This window comes from Stegodyphus dumicola, chromosome 5, assembly GCF_044657685.1.
Source record: "Stegodyphus dumicola isolate Sdum_Otavi_A_Nest chromosome 5, ASM4465768v1".
Classification (NCBI taxonomy): Eukaryota; Metazoa; Arthropoda; class Arachnida; order Araneae; family Eresidae; genus Stegodyphus; species Stegodyphus dumicola.
The window spans coordinates 128,691,039-128,713,732 of NC_140772.1; the positions used below are offsets into that span (position 1 = coordinate 128,691,039).

Sequence of the window (22,694 nt, forward strand, 5' to 3'; positions counted from 1 at the left end):
AATAGAGCGCAAGACTTCCACAGTTTATGTAAAAAAAGGCAAGCACACCCCTATCAGTAAATATTTATGCAAAGCTAGGTAACACCTGGAGCACGAGTTAATGCTATTAAGGAGTAAATTACAGTAATTTTATGTAAATTTTTAATAAAAATACAGTATTTTTCTTTTCATACTGATTTGCTTTAAATATTATTTTAAGATATATTTTTCTAATGGTAAGATGGGGGCTCCCCGAAAAAAAACCTCATACTTCTAAGGGTTACGCGGGTCGACAAAGTTTAAAGCTTACTACTGTAGAATAAAAAAATCTCCAAGACTGATACTATTTACTGTTGACTTAATCAATAACATTATGTTAGAAAAGATTTTGAGAACAAGAAATTAAGTTAGTCAAATGCAGATGTGAAAAGTTTTTCTTATTAAAGATGAAATCCCATACTTCGCGAAATACAGAATTTTAAAAGTCTAGTAATAGATAATATATGATGTATACTAATTATACGATGTCATCAACTTGAATTGCCATTTTTATGAAAATCTACGTATTTTTCATTGTAATGCATGGCTACTACATTTAACAGTGCAGTAAAAGAAGCTTGGTATGGACAAGATATTTTTCAATTAAAAAGTATCCGTGGTATTCTGATTTATTAAAGTGGATTAAAGTTCTCCCAATTTTAAGATACAAAAAAATGAAAACAGATTTTAACAAAATAACAATACTGAAAATATTGTACTACTGAGCAATATTTTTGGCCTTTTTTCTGCGTGAAAGAAACAGGTTTCCATGATAAGAAACTTACTTTAGGTTACTTTGCATGCTTCAATAGTTCTGTAATGATTTTTTACGCTTGAAAGAAATTTGTAAATTTCTTGTGGTAAGTTAGGAGCTCTATGAATATTCCTGTGACCACAGCCATACATGCCATCTAACTCAACAAAGACAGGCTTATGCAAATCGGGTCCTCGGCTTTCGATTGCTTTTTTCCAGACCTTCTTGCCCTGCTCCGACCAGACCATACTGTCATCAGCAGCATGCAGAACTAATAGAGGAGCTGTAATTTTGCTCACACGATCTTCATTATCCATATCTGTATCTGGATGCCGTGTCCGATCAGAGCAGAATTGTTGGAAAAACGGGAGTCGTCTGTGGAAGAAAGAGAGTGGGAATGTGTGAGTAGCATCTGCAACACTTGTGAAAGGAGCTTCGAGAACTATAGCCAAAGGACTGCTGCTGTTCTTTAAAGCCAAATACTCTCCCAATCTGATAGCAATTCCAGTACCCATGGAATGACCCCAGATTATAATGCGCGATGCAGGAACTTTTTCTTTCAGCCAATGGAACATAGAAATAGCATCTTGCTCCAGGGTTTGAACTGTTGGAGATATGTAACTGGAATCACCAAATCCCCTGAAAAGCAACAGCAAAATAAAAACAAAAGGAATAAAATTTCAGAATCCAATGTTATGACACAATTTTGAAAATATATTTAATTTGTTTTTACTTGATCTTTTCTTTAAGGGGAAACGTTTCACAGTTAACATATTCTTAACAATTGATGCGCTTAACAATTAGTTTGGGGTGGTAGAAAATAAAGCTCCGACCAACCGCTGCCAAAAGCTATATCTCTAAAACGTTCAAAAACTTCGAATTAAATGCACTTATTCAACTTCATGTGCATCCTGATGAAAGCTTGTGAAAAGGATAAGTTATAGTAAAGGTTTAAATCATTAGAATTGGTTAATTAACGTAAACTACCTTACAATATTTAAACAGACCTGTAATCGAAGGTGATCACATGGGCGTTCACTGGTTCATTGGAGAGTACATGATACATGCTACGGCGATAGGCCGCTGACCTCGATTCGGCACTGCCATGAAGATATAACACGACGGGACGGTCATCGTCAGTCAACGAGGAAAGATGCGAGAGGTAGTGATGTTGCTCTGAGTGGCTTGGTGGAATGTACCAAGTTCCCAGCAGAACACCTGGTGATGCTTCTATAAAAAAATGACTCGTGGTGTGTAGGCCGTATGACTCCGGAGAGGACAGGTTCTGAGAAGAAAAACCCGAAATCAGTTGAAACCATTGCAGTTAGGCACAGAATATTACGAAAAAATGCAGACTATTTCACTTGTGTAAATAATGGTCTTACACTGATCATCAAAATTAAAAAATAATGACAAAAAGAAAATGTAACTGATTCTTAATGAAAAATTAATAATATGAATTTGTACAAAATCATTAGTTAACACAAATTATAATGTTTGGCAGTTGATTATTCGCAAAATATTGAAGTTAAAACCAAATTTATAAAAACTGAAAAAAGAGGGAAAATTTTTTTCATTAATATGGTGTATGATCACCTCGTACAGATATGCATACTTCATATCTTGATTTCATAGACTTTACCAAAGTGTTATGTCTTGGAACTGCATGCCACTCTTCTAAAAGTGCACTTTTCAGCTTCTGGAGGGTGTGGGGAGGAATATGGGGCGCTGAATTCGGCGCCTTAAGGCATCCTACACATGCTAAATCCGGCTCAAATCGGGAGAGTAAGGTGGCCAATCCATTCGAGTGATATCTTCTGTTTGCAAGCATTCCGGCACCACATATGCTCGTTGAGGCCGAGCATTGTCATTCATTATCAGTACCCCTAAACAGTCTAACTTGGGGTTTTAATAGCTCCTCCACATATCTCCGAGCGGTTATAGAACCTTCTTGAAAGATAAGCAGCTTGGTGCTGTCATTTGTCGTGCTTCCTCCCCAAACCATTAAACCGCGGTTACGGAAATGGGATATTTTACGGACAAGGTAAGGCAAGTTGCGTGTTCCTTCCTCCCTCCAGATCAAAATCTGTCTAGAATCATTGTTCAGACTGTATCTGGATTCGTAAGTAAACAATACTCTGGTTCAGTTGTCTTGGCTCCATTAAATATGACGACGGCACCAGTTTAAAGGGGCCTCTATGGAAACTGGAGTAAGACACAAAGCATTTGTTTTCTCGCATACAGATGTAGAGTCCAGGTGGCTTAACTTCTTGATGGATACAGGAGTAGCTAGAAACTACACTGAAGAAGGGTTCAAACACTTTATTAACTCTTTAAAATTTACAGTGCGTCAACTCGACGCTAACAAACTTCACCTCTACTTGGGCTGTAACTGAAAGTCAGGTCAAATTAAAAGTTGAAATGTTTAACAAGTACTAAACTAACCTACAGTGGCGCCCGAATTAAAAAAGGGTGTTGGATGAGGATTCTCCACACCCAGGATTTGGCGACTGGGTCCCCTAAAAACCCCAGTTCCCCTTTAAAAAGGTATTTCTCCCGCCTTTCTAGCGTGCCTTCGTGGTGTAGTGGTTCTGCACGCTGGGCCGCTATTCCAGAGGTCCGTGGTTCGATTCCCGGCGAAGACGGTTGCTAATTCTTCATCTCTCCGGCTTTTCCAATTAATTTAACATCTCTACAGTGGCGCCGGAACTAAAAGGGTGTTGGATGAGGATTTTCCACACACAGGATTTGGCGATTGGGTCCCCTGAAAACCCCCAGTCGCCCTTTAAAAAGGGAAATATATAAGGTATTTCTCCCGCTTTCCTAGCGAGCCTTCGTGGTGTAGTGGTTCTGGAATACTGGGCCAGCGTGCAGAGGTCCGTGGTTCGATTCCCGTCGAAGGCGGTTGCTAATTTTTCATCTCTTCGGCTTCCAAAAATAACCTAATGTCTCTACACAGTCTAACCTCGTTAAGCAATTCATGCAGCAGTAGAACGGCTAATTCGAGTTCCAGTGGCGGTCTGAAGTTCCAAAACTAAATCTCTTATAGTCGATTTGCGGTTTCTTTGAGCTAGTGACAGAAAATGGTCTAATGACGCAGTTATTGCTCTTGGTCGCTTTTTACCAGGCTCAACGGATCCAGTGCTTAAAAAGGGGATCCAAGCTCTCGATATAACACTTTGAGGGATAATCAAATCTTGGTCGACCTCCATTCGTGTTTCACCGCCCTCGATTCTACTAATTATTCTACACTTTTGACCTTCACTTAAATGATCCCTTTGAGCCATAACTACCGAATACTGATAACTCAGGAACCACGTTCGCTTTAAACAAAACTACAGACCGGAATTCCAACATGCGTCCATTGCCCACCACAAAGTCAATCACTAAATTTGCATATTTCCGGTGCTATCATATGCGGGTAGGTGCAGTTTTGTTTTTAGTCGTATATAACATAAATAATTACTGCACTGGGCACTGGTTGCAACGTTAACTTAGCATATTTGTTCTCATTATCCTTTAATATCCTTTAATATGAGACTGAATAGAAATTCAGCTTATATTTCTCAACTTGAGCTAACTGATAGCATAGTAAACGTAGTAATCAAATGCATCTAACAGAAAGCTACCTGGATATTCATGTTTCTGTATAGTTCATTTAAATAATTGGATATCATAAGTTCTACGAGTTTAAGGTTCTATTTAAATCATAATAGTTGGTTTTTGAAAACAGCATTCTGTTTGTGATCTATAAAAGCATATAGAAAATTCTGCACCGTTGCATAGTACACACGTAGATACATATATATATCCATTCCATTTTCCGCTGTATACTGGATTTAGCCTGCGTGGAATTGCAGGCTTTTTGCCAGTTACCATCTAGTATAGTCCTGAAAATAAATCAATTTTTTTAGGACGTCCAGGGGACAGGATATGAATTGTGAACAGATATATATGTGATCCTGAGCAATTAATTTATGTTCACCACTCCGATGTTATCTTATATCGTCATAACATTGTGTGTCTACTTGTCAGTTTTTGACTAGCTAATTGACTTCTTCCGTTTTCAGTTATATGTATACATTGTAAATAAACATGCAATATACTATACTAAATAAGCATACTTGAAGAAAAAGAACTGACAAATTCCTCACGTTTAGACTATTATTTATTATAAACTTTCAGTTGAATGAACAAATTATAGCAAATATATTAATTCCACTCTAAAGGTTTTAGAAATCATCGAACTAGTATTTATGTTTCAAAGTTTTTCAATCAAATGAAACAGGATTTTACCGCAGTTTCAGTTTAGGAATTTGAAGTCATTAAATATTCAAGCTCTAGGAACTATATCGAAGTCTTGACACACAATTTATGTCCTCTTCGGAAAGATGTAAACACAAAGTAATAGTGTAAATATTATCTTTTGGAATAAACACGCTAATTTATTCTGCAGTTAGAATAAAATATAAAATTTTCTGTTTTCTCCTTATTATTATTTTCCATCAAAACATAAACGCAATATTTGAAGAACACATACTGCTCATTTCACTGTCTTTGACAATTAAACAAACAGTCCAGAGCCTTAGCCTAGAAACGATAACGGATAAAATGGTCTTTAATATTCTTAAAAAAGCTGTGGCATATCAAGTAGTCTATGATATCTTTGAATGGTTTTTCCTAGGCATCTAAATCAGATAGAGTCTAAACGTATAAATGTCAGTTTGGAAAAATATTGCTTTTGTTACTACTATATGTAAAAAACTGTGACCCCTGCATAAAATAAATTTCTGCAAGCATTTTATTTTTACTCAAAAATTTAATATTTTACAATTTACTTAAAACTCACGAAATGATTTTTTAATTTTTGTGATAAGAAAACCTCCTTTATTTTGAGATAAAATTTTTTAGATACGATATAATCGAAAGAACATTTTTTTGGTTTTATTTTAAATAAACATTAAAATTAATTAGTAGTATTTTGTTAAACAGTTTGAAACGAATTCATTACTTAATTATTTTACATCCTTGTTACAAACAGAATTAGAGGTTTTCTTATAAATTATGCATTGGATTTCTCATATTTACTAAATTTAGATTTTTTTGGTTTGGTCTCTTGCTTTTCTGGTTTAGTCTTAGTCTCTTGTTAAATTGTAATTTTTGGTTCATTGACTAATTACACTAAGTTTCTGAGCTAGATTACCTACAGCTGCAAAATAATGCGCAGTTTCTCAGTTACTGATAAATAAATAATTGATAAAATTCGATAAGAAATGTAAACTGATAAAATTCAGATAAATGCTGTATTTGAAATTTTATTTCCCTATTTAGATAAGATTAATTACAATTTCAGATGGATTTTCATTATTTTAATCTACCTCCAATAACCGTTTAAATTATATTATCATAACCCAACAAAAGCCTAGCAAGATCAGATTTCTGACGAGAAAATATGAAGTAGAAAATATCGCGAGGTTTTATAATTAGTTTTAGTTTAAATTAAGATAGTTAAATATAATCGGAAAAAACGTAAGCTAAGATTTTTTTTAATAAAAACTTGCTGTTGATTTAATTAGTCATCCTAGTTTCCAAATTCATGTATCTAAGATAATTTTAGGATTATGACGTTAAGTAATGACCAGTAGACAACAAAACGTATTCATGACAAAAGGAGTTGTTTAACCCTGCTTTTGGATTCATGGTAATACTTGAAAGAAATAGTTTTCTGCCTAAAAATATTGATAATGATTTAACTGCAAAAGCCAATCAGTATCTCAAATTTAAATTCGGCACATTTTTACAATTACTGCTGCATCATACTAAGTTTAATTAATATTTTTTATTACCACATTTCTCTAGGTTTATTTCTTCCCATTATGTATGAAGAAAGGTGATCAAGTTTAAGTAATGGCAGTAATTTTTCTATATTTAATGGAAATCAATACATGAAAATTAAAATTTAGAAAAGTATACTTAGTTTTTAAACAAAAACAGACGTTTTTAAAATGTTTGAATTGAAATTGAAGCGATATTTTTAAGTGATCCCACCCTTTTACTTTTCGTAATGGTGTTAACAAAAAAAATTACTAAGTTTTAAAATATGAGTATTAAATATGAAAAGAACACAACTGTTATCCGAAATGTAATTATCCTCAATTTCTATTCCCTGAATCGCTTGCTTTCATTTCCAGGCTGTGTAAATTTAAGCTTATTGTTAATTTATTTAGGAATTTTTAATTATTTTTTTAATTTAGATACATATGAAGAATAAAACAGAGCATAATATATAATTGTAAGAACTTTTGGCACAGCTTCAGTATAGCCCACCCGGAATTTTAATGAAGTAGAGTATTTCTTCTTGAAGGAGGTCCGCGTTATTACAAATTCTTTTAGTTCTAAGATGTTAAGCATTAATGGTATTGATAAGGATTTTTGCCAATTGCAATGAATAAGAGAGGTGCATAAATAAATGTTATAGCAATCCCACATACAAAAGTTCAACGTCCTATGGTTACACGTTTTAGAGTTATGGGAAATAAATACATACATACCCTCATATGCACACACATTACGAAAATATCCCTCTTGAATCAATTTTAGAAAAAAACAGTCCTTTATTTTGTTCCTACGTAACAGATATCAAGCTTAAAATCGTCCAAATGGGTTAGAGAATGGTCAAAATGGATATTTCTGTTGAACTGCGATACTCGAAATTTTTCGAGATTATGGTACTTCCTTTTACTTCGTACAAGGAAGTGAAAAAGGATTTTTTGTAGCTAATTTTTTAAATGCTTAAATTCAGGCGGTTGTTCGCACATCCACAACAAACCAAACTTAACAAAGTTTTTTTTTTTTTTAAGATTCATGCATTGTGTTGCTTAGAGACAACGAAAAGATACTATTATGTGGTCTTAAGAAATGTAAATGATAGAAACATTTGAGTTTTAAAATACATTTTGGCTTTAAAAAGGCGTGAATCACTGTGTCTTTTTATATGGTATTCTAAATATTAGCAACAAAAATATTAGTTAAAAACAAAAATTACATTTTGTGTTCTAGCAAGAATGTTAATTTTTTCTCTTACTGTTTTAATTTAGTTAAAATTTATTTATTTAAAGCAAGAAGGTACCCCATTAATAAGTAACCTAGTTTACATCCATAAGTACACTAAAATTGAGATCTGGTATTTCCAGTAATTTGTGATTTTAAAGTTATGGTAATGATGTTTTTAATTAATTTTAAAAACTCGTTCATTTATAGATTAAAATTTGTCTTTAGTTATGCTTATTCTATGTAAATTTTGTATCCAGTAATTAAAAAAATTTGATAAATTTTTCATTACTTTCTTTTCCTACTTTTAAAATGCAAGTAAAGGCAAGCATATTAAAAAAAATGTCGCTTTTATTTATCGGCTTCATTCGTTTTCTCCAAATGTACACCGGCTTAGATAAAATTAATAATTTGAAATAACATCGATTGTTGTTATAATAATTTTTATAGAATTATTTTCATCATCGTTCTAAATAACAAACTTCGGCTTAATAAAATGTTTATTGCTTCAAGCATTTTCAATTCTGCTTGAATTTTTGATTTTTTTTTCATATCAGAAGCCACTCGAAATGCTGTATGTCTGCTAACTTATGATATACCACGAAGTAACGAAGTAACGAAACCCATATTTAGAGAGAAATCAAACTCCTCCTTAGTTAAAATTTGCTGCCGTCATCAGCATGTGGATAGCTTCCTATACACATATGTCTGTAGATTTAGTTTTTTCCTTTCTTTACACATATTTAAATATACATCCCATGATTTACTACTTCTTTTCATCTTTCATATTTTTACTTTAAAACATTATACTACATTAAACAACCGAGTGCAAAATTAAGAGAATTTGCATATTATGTCGAATTTTTGAAGAACTAATGGACATATATTAACGAAATTTGGTACGAATATACATTTGTAACAGAGAAAGAAAGGCACTATTCAAAAGTCCTTTTATGTACACATGGTTATCAGTAAACTCGTAACGTAGGGATGCCCAAAATCCATGTTGCTATTAAGCGAATTAAAAAGTTTCAAAACTGAATAAAATGAAGCCGAACCAACTGATAGATATTTAGTTCACATGCACAGAAAATGATGGACGTTAAAAATAAAGCCACTTTTTCATGTTTTTAGTCGACGTTTTGCTTTTAATTATTCAGTTTGAAAGTTTTATTTTTATTAATAAATATTGATATTAATTACTATAAGTTTCACGAATAAACATACTTATGAACTGACCATTTTACATATTAAGACTACTTCGAAATTGCATTTTTGCTTCCAGTTTAACATAATATATAAATGCATAATTTAATATAAATTAGAACTCCATTAATACCATAATAATAATATTATCATGCATTATTTTTCCCTTTTTTTTCTACATTTGAAAATAGAATTTATCAGACTCTGCATTAATGACAGAAATAACAGCTGTATCTACCTGTATATAGCTGTATTTACAGATAGATACTGTGTGCTTACAGTTTATATATTAAATTTCTTCTTTTGGAATCTTTACTTGCACAAAATATCTTTAAATAACTAAAAGAAATATATATATGTCAGAATTTCGAAGCACAGTCGAGACGCTGGAACTCTTTAACAGCTTTCGATGTCCGTCATGGCTGTGGTTAAGGCACACAGATAAAGGCAACAGAACTGAATTCGACAAATCACCAGTCTTTATTTTCACTCCTATCCAATTACTTGGGCATCATAATTAAATATGATAAATTTCTATGCACTGCAGTGCGCAAAAAATAAATAAATAATAAAAAAATGGACAGCTCTATATCTTCCATTCTACTGGTTCGATTGACGAAATTCAAATTGTATTTTTCCTGCATTGAAAGCGCGACTTTGAATATACGTATATATTATATTTATATATAGCATTGTTCTAATATAAGTATTTTGACACAAAATCTGACCTTTTTCTGAAATGATAAGTCATTTTTTTTCATATTTCGATTGTATGACTCCAATTATGCCTAAGTGCTAAATTTTGTAAAATTTGGTGCGAAATTTACGGAGAAATTCAAAAATTTATATTGGCCCATATTTTTCAGTTTGCGCCAAGAATAATTTCCCTTGGCGAACTTCTTAATCTATAGCAATCTATTTTCCTTTCCTTTTTTTTTTACATTATAAGCAAAAGGGGGGAAAGCCATCTATCATTGTTTCAAATAATTTTAACAAAGTGCGTAAACCAAATTTGGCGTTGTTATCGCTTATAACAAATATGCCAAATTTCAAAACGCGCCAATATGTAAATTCACGTATATCCTATAGAATTTTGAATAAAAAACTCTTATTTTTTTGTAGGTATGCTTAGAAATACATCTATTTAAGATGATGGTAAAAGTTTTATATGTTATAATTCAAAATTTTATTCGAAAACTTTACAAAATTATTTAAAAATACAAATTTAAAAAATAAATTATAAAAAAATGGGTGAATTTTATTTGGAATGAACCTAAATTTTGAATTCTGGAAGAAAGAATCAAGTAAGTTTAATAAAAAAAGAGATATTAATAAATAGGAGCTAAAATTCTGAGAGCTAATTTTTTTAAAACTATTCTTGCGATTTTTACAAAACTTGGCAGTTTGGCATAATTTGAGTCGTAGAATCGAAATATCGAAAAAAAATTCGAATGCGAATTCAGAAAAAGTCCGATTTTGTATCAAAACACCTATATTAGAACAACGCTATATATAAATCTAATACATATTCTAAGTCGCGCTTTCCAGATATGGAAAACACTAGTTGAATGTTGTCAATCGGCTCCGTACGACGAGAGATATAAAACTGTCGTCCCCTTTTTTTGCATCTAAGAAAAATATCAATATGCATATAATTCTGGTATCATGAAGTTTTGTTAAAATAAATTAGCATTAGCTATTTCAGGCAAATGACTTGCTTATCAGGAATAACCTAAATATATAACTATGTGGGTCTGAAAACAACGCAGTACATCAAATCCTACAGAATTCCAGTTCCGAATCCAGTTTTATCATCTACTCTGATTGAAAAAAAACTCTTCTGCCATTTCAGAAAAGAAACGTCCTCTCCATAAATATTAAAAATACAATATCTCGTAAGTGCTTCACAATTAAATACAACATTGCGTTAGAAATTTTTAAATTGTTATTTTGCGTTTTTATCGAAAATATCTCAGTAAAAAGCAATTTGATACTTTTTTGCATCGCTTAATTCTAGTGAGCTTCAAATTGTTAGAAACGAAGAAGTGAGAAGTTATACGTTTCTGAAATAAGTTTTTTTTTTTTTAAATTTTATTTTATATAGAGCATTCAAGGGAGGGGGTGAATGCTCTTTTTTTTTTCACTTCCATTCTGCTGCTGGAAATTAGATTTGACTTTTTTTTTTTTTTTTTTTTACATCTACGTAAAACTGTCTTGTTGTCAATTAATTATTCTCGAAGTTGCTAGTAGCGAATGCACATTGTCCAAATTGATAACATATTATCCACAAAAGTTTACCGACTCATTATCTTGTTTTATGACAATCTTCGTCTGGCTATTTCTTGGTCCTTCCGCTGTCATTATGTTTCCATCAAAATTTCGGCAAATTTTAGATGTGCACTGAATAAATAAGATTATCTGTGTTTTTCTGGAACAAGAGCAGTTTCTTATAGTTTTCGGCTTTAGTCGCTTAGGAGAATAATGGCTAAGTGACTAAAGCCAGAAAATCTTACTTTTGCTTTATCAACTCTTACTTTTAGTGTGAAATTGGCTGTGCATCTATTCTTCTATAAATATGAATCAGTAATATGTAAACGTAAATCGGTTTTCTTGTGCTTCTCCTGATATCTCTCCTTAAGGCATCAGGTAATTATACCTCAATGTATAAATAAACAATTATAATCACGCCATCTGCTTTAAATCCGATATGAAATTCCATAATTTTTATATTTATCAGTGACCATTAGATATTCTCATTGAAACAGCTGTCTCTAAAAGAAAGGTCACGCACAAACACATGCTACTCAAAATGCTTCTTTAGAGTGACCGTTTATTTAAGGTTATTCCTCTCATTTGCGTATTACGTGTCTAAACGATTTCGTGAAGGTAATTAAAATGCATCTATCATTCCTATCTTTAACATATAATACTTTAGATTTAAGTGTATAAATTACATAAAACATTCACCTTTCAGGTAATTCTGAATGAAGAGATGAGAGCGAAATCTATTAGCACATTTGGTAAAAATTTATTTAGTAACACAATGCCAGAAACAGTCAGTTACGATATTTTTGAATGTATGTAAATGCTATTTGAGAGAATTTAGAACTACCACATTGATATAAATTTTATATACCTGAAATGGCCAATCGGCGAAGTGCAAGTATACTGCTCCTCTACGTAACCAGGGACAGAAGCAGAACCATATTGGTATGCCAACGTAGAACAGGACAGCTAGAAGGATAATGGAACGAGCAACCCAAGGATGATTCAGGATCTTGCAGACTTTCCTTGCATAAAAACCTTCTGTCTTTGTGAATTTCTTGGACAAAGCTTGTCCTATGAAATATAAATGAGGAGCAAGCATACCTGAAAATACAATTTATGTATTTTCACAATTTATGTATTAAGCAATATATGGAAAGTTATTTAAGCAAAGGAAAAAGCAAAAAAACAGAAATTTAAAATTCAGCTGAAATCTTATTATTTCGTAACAGATAATTTAGTAATGATTAAACTTAAATAAATACATGGAAATGACATTTAATTTTCTTACTGAAGTTTAGTCAATTACTAAACAGCACGGTTTGCTTAATAGTGTATAGCAAAGCACTCAAGGATTATTTACATAAGAAGTATTCTTTCGTGGTGGACTTCTTAAAACAAGGTGACTCGTATTCACGTTACACATGGAGAAAACCAAGAAAATACGCATGCAGCCAGCTCGTTCGAGGGAATTGGAACCTGTGTCGAACTATCAATATTCAATAGGCTTATCCAATTGTTTCAGGGCTCATTCTGAGCCCTGAAATAGCATGGCTTATTTTAATTAAAACATGCATAGAGCAAAATACAATGTAAACAGAAAAGTCTGGATTGCTAAATTATGTATGTTTTACGTAAAACATGCATAGTTTAGGTATTGCATTATTTAATCCAAGTACATGAGGTCTGTCCGACTAAGCTCAATCCAATTTTGACCAGGATCGTTTAAGGGATGGAATCAGAGATTTTCATACTCCTCATCATCTTTACTAACTTATCGAAAAGAATTTCATATAGACAGATTTTAAGTATTCTCCATTCAACACAGACTTACATTCACTAACATTGTTCGTCATAGAATGAGAAGAATACGCTTGGGATGGCTGCAAAATACTTTCTAATTTTTTAAAATATTTTATAGCTTTTGTTTTTTATAGTTTATTTTCTTAGAAATCTTCTAGTACAGCGAATATCTTAATTAACGTAGCAACTCCTGTAGGGGATTTCTTACCTCATTACTTTTACATATAAATGCATTATGATTACTTATTTTCATTGAAAAATGTTTATTTAATTTCAGATAACATGAAAATGAATTATTGTTTCGGTTAAGCGGTTTACTGTTATTCGGAACTTAGAAATGAAGCGCACAGACAATTAATATTCTCTAGTCTTCTACTGAGAAGTAAGAATTTTAGCTTTCACTGTCAAATGTTTGAATTCAGAATTTTTAAAGACATTAAAAAAGTATTAAAGGGAATTGTTTAAGAGATTTTATTTCGAAATAAATAAGTAAAACGCTGAGCTATATCCGAGAATAAGAGAACATTTGGTGCAAAGTTATAGTAATTCAGATATTACAATTTTAGTTTAGTTTTGCTGTCTTTAATGAGTGAAGATATACTCTGTCACGAAAGGCTACCTTTGATGATAAGTCAAAAGAGAGAATTTATGACGTTAAAGCATTCGCAAATACCTATATGGCTCAGTGACAAGGAAAAGCCAGCATTTCAAGAAAACATTTGCCTCCGAAACTCGGTCAGATTACAGAAGAGTGGAAAGATCTTGCAAAGATAACCAAATTTATCAGTGTTTAGCAAAACATTTTTTATATAATCAATTCAATATTTTAAAGAATTGTTGCTTGTGTACCCAGAATTCGATCAAATATATTAGTTTAAATATATTCTCTCTCACTAAATTATTTCATCCCATTTTGTGATTTTCGTGTTGTAAGTTTAAATAACAAGTAATGCTAGGAATAAAATATAATTTAATAACTTTTAGCTGCTCAAGGAACTCCGTGGCAAAGCGCTAAAATTTAATTAAAAAAACTCTGCAGTAATTGGTAAATTGGAAAGTCTAAGTTATTTTTAAATTGTGAATATATTCTTTCTGATTATTGATAATGATAATATTACGGAAATCTTGTTATACAGTATTAAATATAATTCTAAATACTCAAACATTAAACAAAGAACAATGAATGATAACCTTTTTAAACTTATGCGCTAGTGCAAAGTAAAATGATACGCACTAGCCGAAGCCAAATTATAATACATTTACTGCATCTCAAGGAGAACGATTACTGCAAGAAAAAACTCTTTCATAGCTACAAGCGATACTTTTCTTCGGACTTCCTTGCTTCGGAGATGAATGCCCTCTCTACGTTCAAGGTATTAAATATAACCTGTTCGACGCTACAACAGATGAATAGATAGGATGAATAGACGACGATTAAACACGGCACCCATGTAACCATTAGTTTATCCATTTGTTCCCTCTTTTTAGAGTTACTTTTCCTTGACGAATTGTATAAAATGACGCCACTAGGACCGTGAATTCATCACTAAGAAAAGCCAGGACGGAAAGAAAAATTAATTAAGACGAATATCAAAAGCCCAGGAAATTTACAGAGAAAAATAAAAAATAAATTTTAGCTATAATTCAAATTCCTTTTCTCATTAAAGAGTGTAGAAGTTTGCTGCAGGTTTTATTTGTGTAATAATTCTAAACTGAGAAAAGCTTTCTCAATATAAACTAAATTTTATGAAGATAATTTCAATACTGGAGATAAATTTTGATCTTGTAAAATCCTTGCAGAGAAATCTAATCTGTTGAAAGTTGATTAGATATATAAGTTCAAAATAAATATATATATATAATATATACTTTGGATAGTGTATATATATATATATATATATATATATACACTAACTCTGTTGACCAGCTCGGTGAGCTCAGTTTTTTTTTTTTTTTTTTTTTATTTATTTATTCTTATATGTTCGTAAATTGTGCATATTTTGCTTTACAAGTGATTAAATTATGTTGTTCTCAAGGATTATTTACATAAGGAAAGTATGCTTTCGTGATGGACTTCTTAAAACAAGCTGACTCGTATTCACGTTACACATGGAGAAAACCAAGAAAATACCCATGCAGCCAGCTCGTTCGCGGGAATTATTACCTGTGTCGAACTATCAGTATTCAATAGGCTTATCCACTTGTTTCAGGGCTAAACAGCTTGGCTTATTTTACGTAAAACATGCATAGAGCAAAATACAATGTAAAAAGAAAAGTCTGGATTACTAAATTATGCATGTTTTACGTAAAACGCATGTTTTACGTAAAACATGCATAGTTTAGGTATTGCATTATTTAATCCAAGTACATGAGGCCTGTCCGACTAAGCTCACTCCAATTTTGACCAGGATCGTTTAAGGGATGGATCGATTAAGGATTTATGCTTTTAATCAATCTGCATGCAATTGTTGTAGAATTATCAATAGATTAAAAATCATTTAAATAGTTCTACGCTTAACGAGGCTGTCATTTGTTTACAATTGAAACTCTTAGTAGAAGAGGGAATTAAGTCAGTTTGTTCGCCAACTTCAGTGTCATTTTGCCCAGTGAGACCAAAAGTAAACTTTCAGTTTTGTGCACTGAAAAATCTGTCTTCCTACCCACTGGCCGAATTGCTTGTTATTGCGTAGAAACTAATTTTAACTCTAAAAATTCTTTTTTTAAACTTTATTTGGTGTTTTAATTTTTTCTGTATTTCACAATTTTTAATGAAGATGCTTTGAGTTTTTATGTGTTTTTTGCTTTGCCATGAAGTAACCGTAAAGAACCGAAATGATTGAATGAGAAATATATCTCTAATGAAATTCGAGGAAATAAGTTTAATTGAAATGCAGCAAAAGATGTGTATAATATAATAGGCCGTACCAGAAAATCATGTAGTGGCCACATCAGAATTTTTCGTTAAGGAGTGAAAAAGATTGGTATAGGCTTTACTTGCGTAATGATCCTAAATTGCAAAGATTTCTCAACATAAGGTAAACAAGTTAATGAAAACAGTTTCAACACTGGAGAAAGAACCTGAACTTGTAACTCTTTATAGAATCCCTGCAGATTAAGATATCTAATCAGTAAAATGTTTATTATGCTTTTGTAAATTTAATTCCTAATATTCCTGACATTTGTAGAATTCAACATGTTAGAAGTTTAAAATTTCATGTGACCAGCTACAAACTATCGTTTCACCCAGTGCGGAACATTAATCGCGGAAAGTGTATCTATAATTTTGTAGGTTTTTTTTCTAGACTTCAGCAGAAAGTATTGAGAATTTTCAAGCTGATATTGTTGAAAACTAATTTTGGTCTAAGTTAGTAAATTCGTACCTTTATATCCGCACGGATTTTCTAAATCAAAATATGGAATTCCTGTTTGACTTACGAAACATCATGAATTTTTCTAATTGGACAATTTTTGTTTTATTAAAAATTTAAGTTTCCACGATGCTTTTCTACTTTGAAATTTTTTCATAAAATGTTCTACTGTATTTTGGAAAACTTAGTAGCCAGAACAGCATTTCTAGAATCATAATTTAAAGAAGCAAAACCTTACACCTACCATTTAATCTCTTTGTATCTGCCTTAGTCCTTGAGTAAATGCAGCCATTAAATATCCGTAGTTTTTTCGAGTTTGTCATGTATTTAATGTTCTTTTGCTGATAGTGGATATGTACAGACTTAAACGTATTCGTAAAACAGATCTTATACGGTAAAATAAAACTTATCTTTAAAAAAATAAAAAATATCCCCCCCCCCGTTTTTTGTAGTTTTCTTTCATTCGAATGATTCATATCAGGGAAAAAATATTTTTAATTCATGCTGTTATCTGCGTATTACACAGTTCTTTACAAAGATTTGTCTAATTAGTTAATGATGAGATAATTAAGTATTTAAAAAATCAAAATCATATACTTATTTCTAGACTAAACACAGTAATAAACACCAAATAATTATTTCATAAACATCTTTTTTAACATAAAAATACTTATTAAAGGACGTTTATCGTAAATATTATATGGAAATGTATCTGATGTAAGTTAATTGATTAAGGCAAAGTATTCGAGGGTTACTTGTTCATGGGGAGAATTGCCTTCGGTTGGGACTTTTTAAGAGAAACTGGCTCGCATTCACGTTGATGAGGTTGGTTTATTTAATTATGGCAAAGCACACCAGGGCTATCTGCCTAAGGGAAGGTTGCCTTCCTGGAGAACATTCTAAAGGAAACTGCCTCGTATACACGTTATTATACGTATGAAAATCACGAAAATGCCCATGCAGCCACTTCGTTTGCCGGGATTCGAGCCCCAGACGGAATTACCAGTGTCCCGCGACTTTACCGCTCGGCTGCTGGTAGGCCATTACACATGAGAAAAGCCATAAAAACTCCCATGCAACCAATCATTTAACCAATATTTGAACGCAGCTCGATATTATGCACATAACTTTTAAACATAAATACCATATTCGGATACTATATGAAGAGGAGAGGCTATTTCACGTTTTCCCAAATATCAAAGTCTAGAACAAAACTAGAGTGCTTAAACATGTTGGCGAAGTTTATTTTCACTTTACACAAAGACTTTTTAAAAAACAATGTGGAACTAAAGAAGGGGATAGAAAATGTAATGCTGCATGGCGTAAAGAGAAAATGCGAAACGAAATGAGTTCAAGGACATTTTATTTCCATGGGCAATACAATAGTATTTTTTGAAAGTATGTAAGAAAGGAACCTTAAGAAAATAAGGTTTTCAAAGAATTTAGAAAGTGCTTTCGCATCTTTGGAAAACTAGCAAATTTTGTTCACTTATGTTAAGTTTCTTAACGTGATTCCTAGAAAAAAAAATTAATGTTAAAGATGGTTGTGTTGTAATAATAAAATCACGAAATAAAATTTATACTGTCTAATGTAATTTTTAAAGCCATAAAATGAATTACTCTAATATCTTTTCAATTTTTTTTATTATAATACGCATGTTTACAGTACAGAATTTGAGACCTTGAAAATTTATTCAAACTGCAGAAAAGAGTTTTACTGCTCTCCATGTAAAATATATACAGTGAGTCCCAAAATTGAGGGTACACTCCATTCTACAACAGAATTCATGTTTAGAATGAAAACAAAATCTGTCAGATAAAGACAGTCACCAAAACCTTTAGACGAGGATGTAGAAATATACCTAATCTTAATATTTATTCATAAATAGACATAAAAAAATGCATGAAATACAGAAACAAAATGTACAACAGAAATCGTCAAAAATCTGAGCTCACAAAATTGAGGGTACATGTAATTGTTTTATAACATAAATTATAAAAAAAACAACACATTACTATTTTGTAGCACACCCACTGGCTTTAATGACAACTTCCAGCCGCCGGGACATCTAATCAACAAGATTTTTCGTAATTTCGGGTGAAATGTTTTCCCACTTCACTTTTAGTACATGCTTCAAATGTTCTTTACTTGTGATCTGATGTTTTCGGACCTCTCTTTCAAGGTGGGACCACAAATTTTCAATCACGTTCAAATCAGGAGGTTGAGGGGGTGTGTTCAGCTGATTTCGCCAGTGATACAGCAGCCATTTTTTGACAGTATTCGCTGTATGCTTTGTATCATTATCCTGTTGAAATATGAATTTTGATCCTAGTCCCAATTGAGTAGCACTGTCCTTCAAATTATTTTTCAATATATTAAGATAACCTATTTTATCCATTATTCCATCAATAAACACTAGCTTTCCAACTCCCGATGATGCCGTACAGCCCCAAACCATTACTAACATACCTCCATGCTTCACAGTTGGAATTGTGTTTCTTGGATCTAATCTAATCTGAATTTTTCTTGCACCACACCATACGATGACTGTCACTGCCAAAAACATTAAATTTACTCTCATCGCTGAAAAAAACTTCATTCCAGAACTCTTTAGGCTTTAGAATGTGCTCATTAGCAAATTTTAATCTCTTAGCTCTATTTATTTTACTAATGAAGAGCTTTTTGAGAGCTTTTCTGCCATTATAACCAGCCCTTCTGAGGATTCTGCGCACTGTTTCTGCAGAAACAAATTTACCCTCAATTTCCGAAGTACTTGCAGCAATTTTTGGAGCACTTATTGTAGGATCAATCCTTACCTTGTGTACAATTCTCCTCTCTGCTGCTGAACTGAGAATTTTCTTCCTGCCTCTCTCTGCTTGGTTTTCCAGCGTACCATCCTTTCTAAATTTTTGAATGATTCTTCTAATACAATTTACACTTTTTCTAAGTATTTCTCCTATTTTTTTCAAAGATTTGCCTTGATTAGACAGATTAACGGCCAGTTTTCTTTTCTCAATCGTCGTTTCTTTCCTATTCTCCATATTTGTCACACAGAAAGGTAGTAAGCTCAAATTTGTAATATTTGGATACTAAAAGGTTGTATTTTTGTATAAATCTTAGGTACAAATTATTTTTTAAATTTTACTGGTAGTTTTACACAGTCATTTAAGAAGTGTACTCTCAATTTTGTGACTTTCAGAAGTTGAAAATTTTCGTTTAAGTAATATAATATTTTTTTAAACGGAGTTTTATAACTTATTTTTTGTGTAGTTAAGAAGAAAAATGCATATTTTTTAATGAGACAAAACTAGGAAAACTTGCATAATAATTTCGATTCTCAATAGCCTACAAATTAAGTTAGCATTAAGTGTACCCTCAATTTTGGGACTCACTGTATATATTTAAATTGAACTGTAACGATTGATTACAAGTGTTATCCAAGGATTTAACATATTATTAACTTAAACCAACATGGCCGTTCAGTCGGTATAGTGGTTAGGGAAGCTGACTGCGATACCGAAGGGCATGGGTTCGAATCCCGGAGAAGGCTTAGTTGTAACTGTCCGTCCCTTCATAGGAGGCGATGGTGGCTTACCTATTAGGTGCCTCCATAATAAAGAGACTACCACATCTGGCCTTGTATAGATTAATGGACTGGTTTACACTGTAACTGTTCACAATCTGCCATTGGAAAAAAAAAAAAAAAATTAAGCCAACATTTCCTGGCATAATGTGTCTCAACGGGTAAAAAATTTTTAATATTATGCTAATGCTCATTTCAGCATAAAAAGGCTAATGTCGAAATTCTAAATTTATCTCATTTTAACTTTGAAATTTTAGAAATCTTTATATATGAAAGCTTATATTCCTTATTAATGTTAAATTATGCATAATGTAATTATATAGTATTTAATATGTAAAAAAGTGTCATCTTATCTTTGAGTACATAAATATGCTTTATTTTCAAACTTAATTGTTTTATTAATAAAGCTCAATTTTTGAAAAATGTTTCTATCTGAAAATTTAGGAAGTTTCAGAAAGACTCTGTTCTTTAGACAATTCATTACAGCTCCATCAGTGGCTTAATGATTAAGACCGCTGAATACTAGTAGTTCGACCCGGGTTTGAACCCAGACGAACAGGACAGCTGCATCATTTCTTTTCAACATGTATAAATTGACTATGAGGTAGTTTAACTGAGGTCTTCACGAAGGTTTCCGTTTCCTTAGATAAATAGCCTCCATATTAAAAAAAAAAAAAAATCTGAAATGTTTCAGATTTTAAATTACGTCCAAAGGGGCGTTTTTTTAACGTTTTGAGTGTTACCTTTATTTATTAAATATCATGTTCTTTGCACTTAAACCATAAAATTCAGTTCAAGAGCAATATCGCAAAATAATGTTAAATTAAGCATATCTTTAGAATTTCCGATATACACAGTCTCGCGAGCTGGAGATAAAAGTATTTTTTTTCTATATAACGTTGCCATTTCTCGCTTTTAAAGCATTGAGTTTGTAAATCAAAAATTCGTTAAAGTTTTACAAAATATAAAATCTATAATAAAACAAATTCCAAATTTGGGATTTCAGATGCCCATATTCGCAGTAGGATTTCGTCATTCAAAATTCGATGGCTCTATGTACCATTGTTTTATCACAATGCGAGAAATAGACAATCATTTATGCAGATTTTTCATTATTTAATTTCTTCAAATATAATGCAGGACTCTAACATTTTGTGGCAACAGTTTGAAAAGTGAACCGACGTTTATGAGTCCGACGCAAAATCGCAAAACGAAAACAATAGTCCTTCAGGGACAAAGCCCCTTTGGACTAAAAATAGCCTCCATATTCAAACAACCCAACTGACCTTTCCGCCATTCTCTTAATGACTTTGCCTCATCAGCGGAATCACTGAATTCTGGTATTTCGATCTACGTTCTTTTCTAGCCAAGCAGGCTGCTGCCCGGGCGTTTTTGTGGTTTTTCCCCCTATGTAAAGTGGATACGATCCAGTTTCTCTTAGGAAGTCCTCTACGAAGACATCTCACCTCTTGCCCTCATGTGTTTTGCTATAGCCAAATAAACATATTTAATGATTTTATTGAACAATTTAACTGGAATATCCAATGAATTGATCACTGAATGCGTTAACTAACAGAAATGCTCATTACGTTGGCTGTAGATACAGGGAGTACAATAAAAAATATTTAAACCAATGTTTTATGCACGATTGTACCGTAACGTTAAAAAATTCAACCAAAGTGCTTTAAATGGATTAACACATCATGTGTAATTTGTATTTCTTATATTTTTAGTTAGCTATTGCACCACATTCACATAACCAAAATTCCACCTTTACATTCCAGTTACGAAACATACTTTTCACACTTATACTGTCGTCCAATGACAATCTTAGAATTTTATTTTTTCTCATTTAATCTCCATTTATTATCGCTTCATGTGATCTATATGCGTAATTTCTCGTCTGAATTGGCTTTTAATTGCATTTCTTAGCTCAGTTTTATCAAACAACTTTTTCTAATTCACTCGTATCTTTGATTATTTACTATTTATTCCAAATTTTCTTTATTACTTTTTTACCTTACGCCAACGTATATACATAGGTAAGGGAGGTAATGATTATATCCAAAAATTCGATAGTAAGTTTTCCATGAATAAGCACAAATTAGGGTCCTCACAATTTTCTCACTCACGATTTTACTGCTTTTTTTTTTTCTATACCTGTATGTGTGTACGTGTGAGATTTTTGGGTTCATGATTTCTTACATTCAACTTCCAAAAATTTCTATTCTGTGCATTTAAGCTTTCTACATTTATTTAGCGGTCAATAGATTTGGGCAGAAATGGGCAACAGGAAATAGCGCTTTACTGAAATCCCATAACAGTTTTTTAAAGAAAAATTATATTAAAATATATTCGAAAGCATTTCTATTTTAGTATTTAAGACATATCATTGGGGAAAACATTAGATTTTGGCTAACATTCATAAATCGGAAGTGAAGAAGAAGTCTCTGAATAGAATTTCGTGAAAAAATATATTGTGATATAATTTTAATTCCAAAAAATTAACGAGTATTGTTTATTGATACTTAAATATTGCGGGGTCAGGGACAGCGAGCAGCCATCCTCTCATTGTTATATCTCTATTTCCTATACAATTTATACTTCATATACAATTGTAATTCATTTCGATGAACAGAAAGCAGC

At 32.0% G+C, this 22,694-nt stretch overlaps 1 protein-coding gene and 1 non-coding gene across 5 annotated transcripts in view; one reads left to right on the forward strand and one right to left on the reverse strand.

Moving 5' to 3' along the window:
* Positions 1-22,694, reverse strand: part of LOC118196918 (lysophosphatidylserine lipase ABHD12-like) — a 104,200-nt gene that overhangs the window by 25,758 nt on the left and 55,748 nt on the right. For 3 of the 4 annotated variants that reach the window (XM_085817055.1, XM_085817057.1, XM_085817058.1), the window contains 3 exons: positions 12,165-12,397; positions 1,780-2,057; positions 632-1,411 (listed from right to left, as the gene is read on the reverse strand). In XM_085817055.1, coding sequence (XP_085673181.1) covers positions 805-1,411; positions 1,780-2,057; positions 12,165-12,397 — 1,118 coding nt within the window. In that variant the 3' untranslated portion in view covers positions 632-804. Of the gene's footprint in view, positions 1-631; positions 1,412-1,779; positions 2,058-12,164; positions 12,398-22,694 lie in introns of those variants that run through there. The other variant, XM_085817056.1, reaches the window with a different exon arrangement.
* On the forward strand, positions 3,344-3,417 carry TRNAS-GCU (transfer RNA serine (anticodon GCU)). Its single transcript has one exon. It is a non-coding gene; the product is annotated as a tRNA-Ser (tRNA).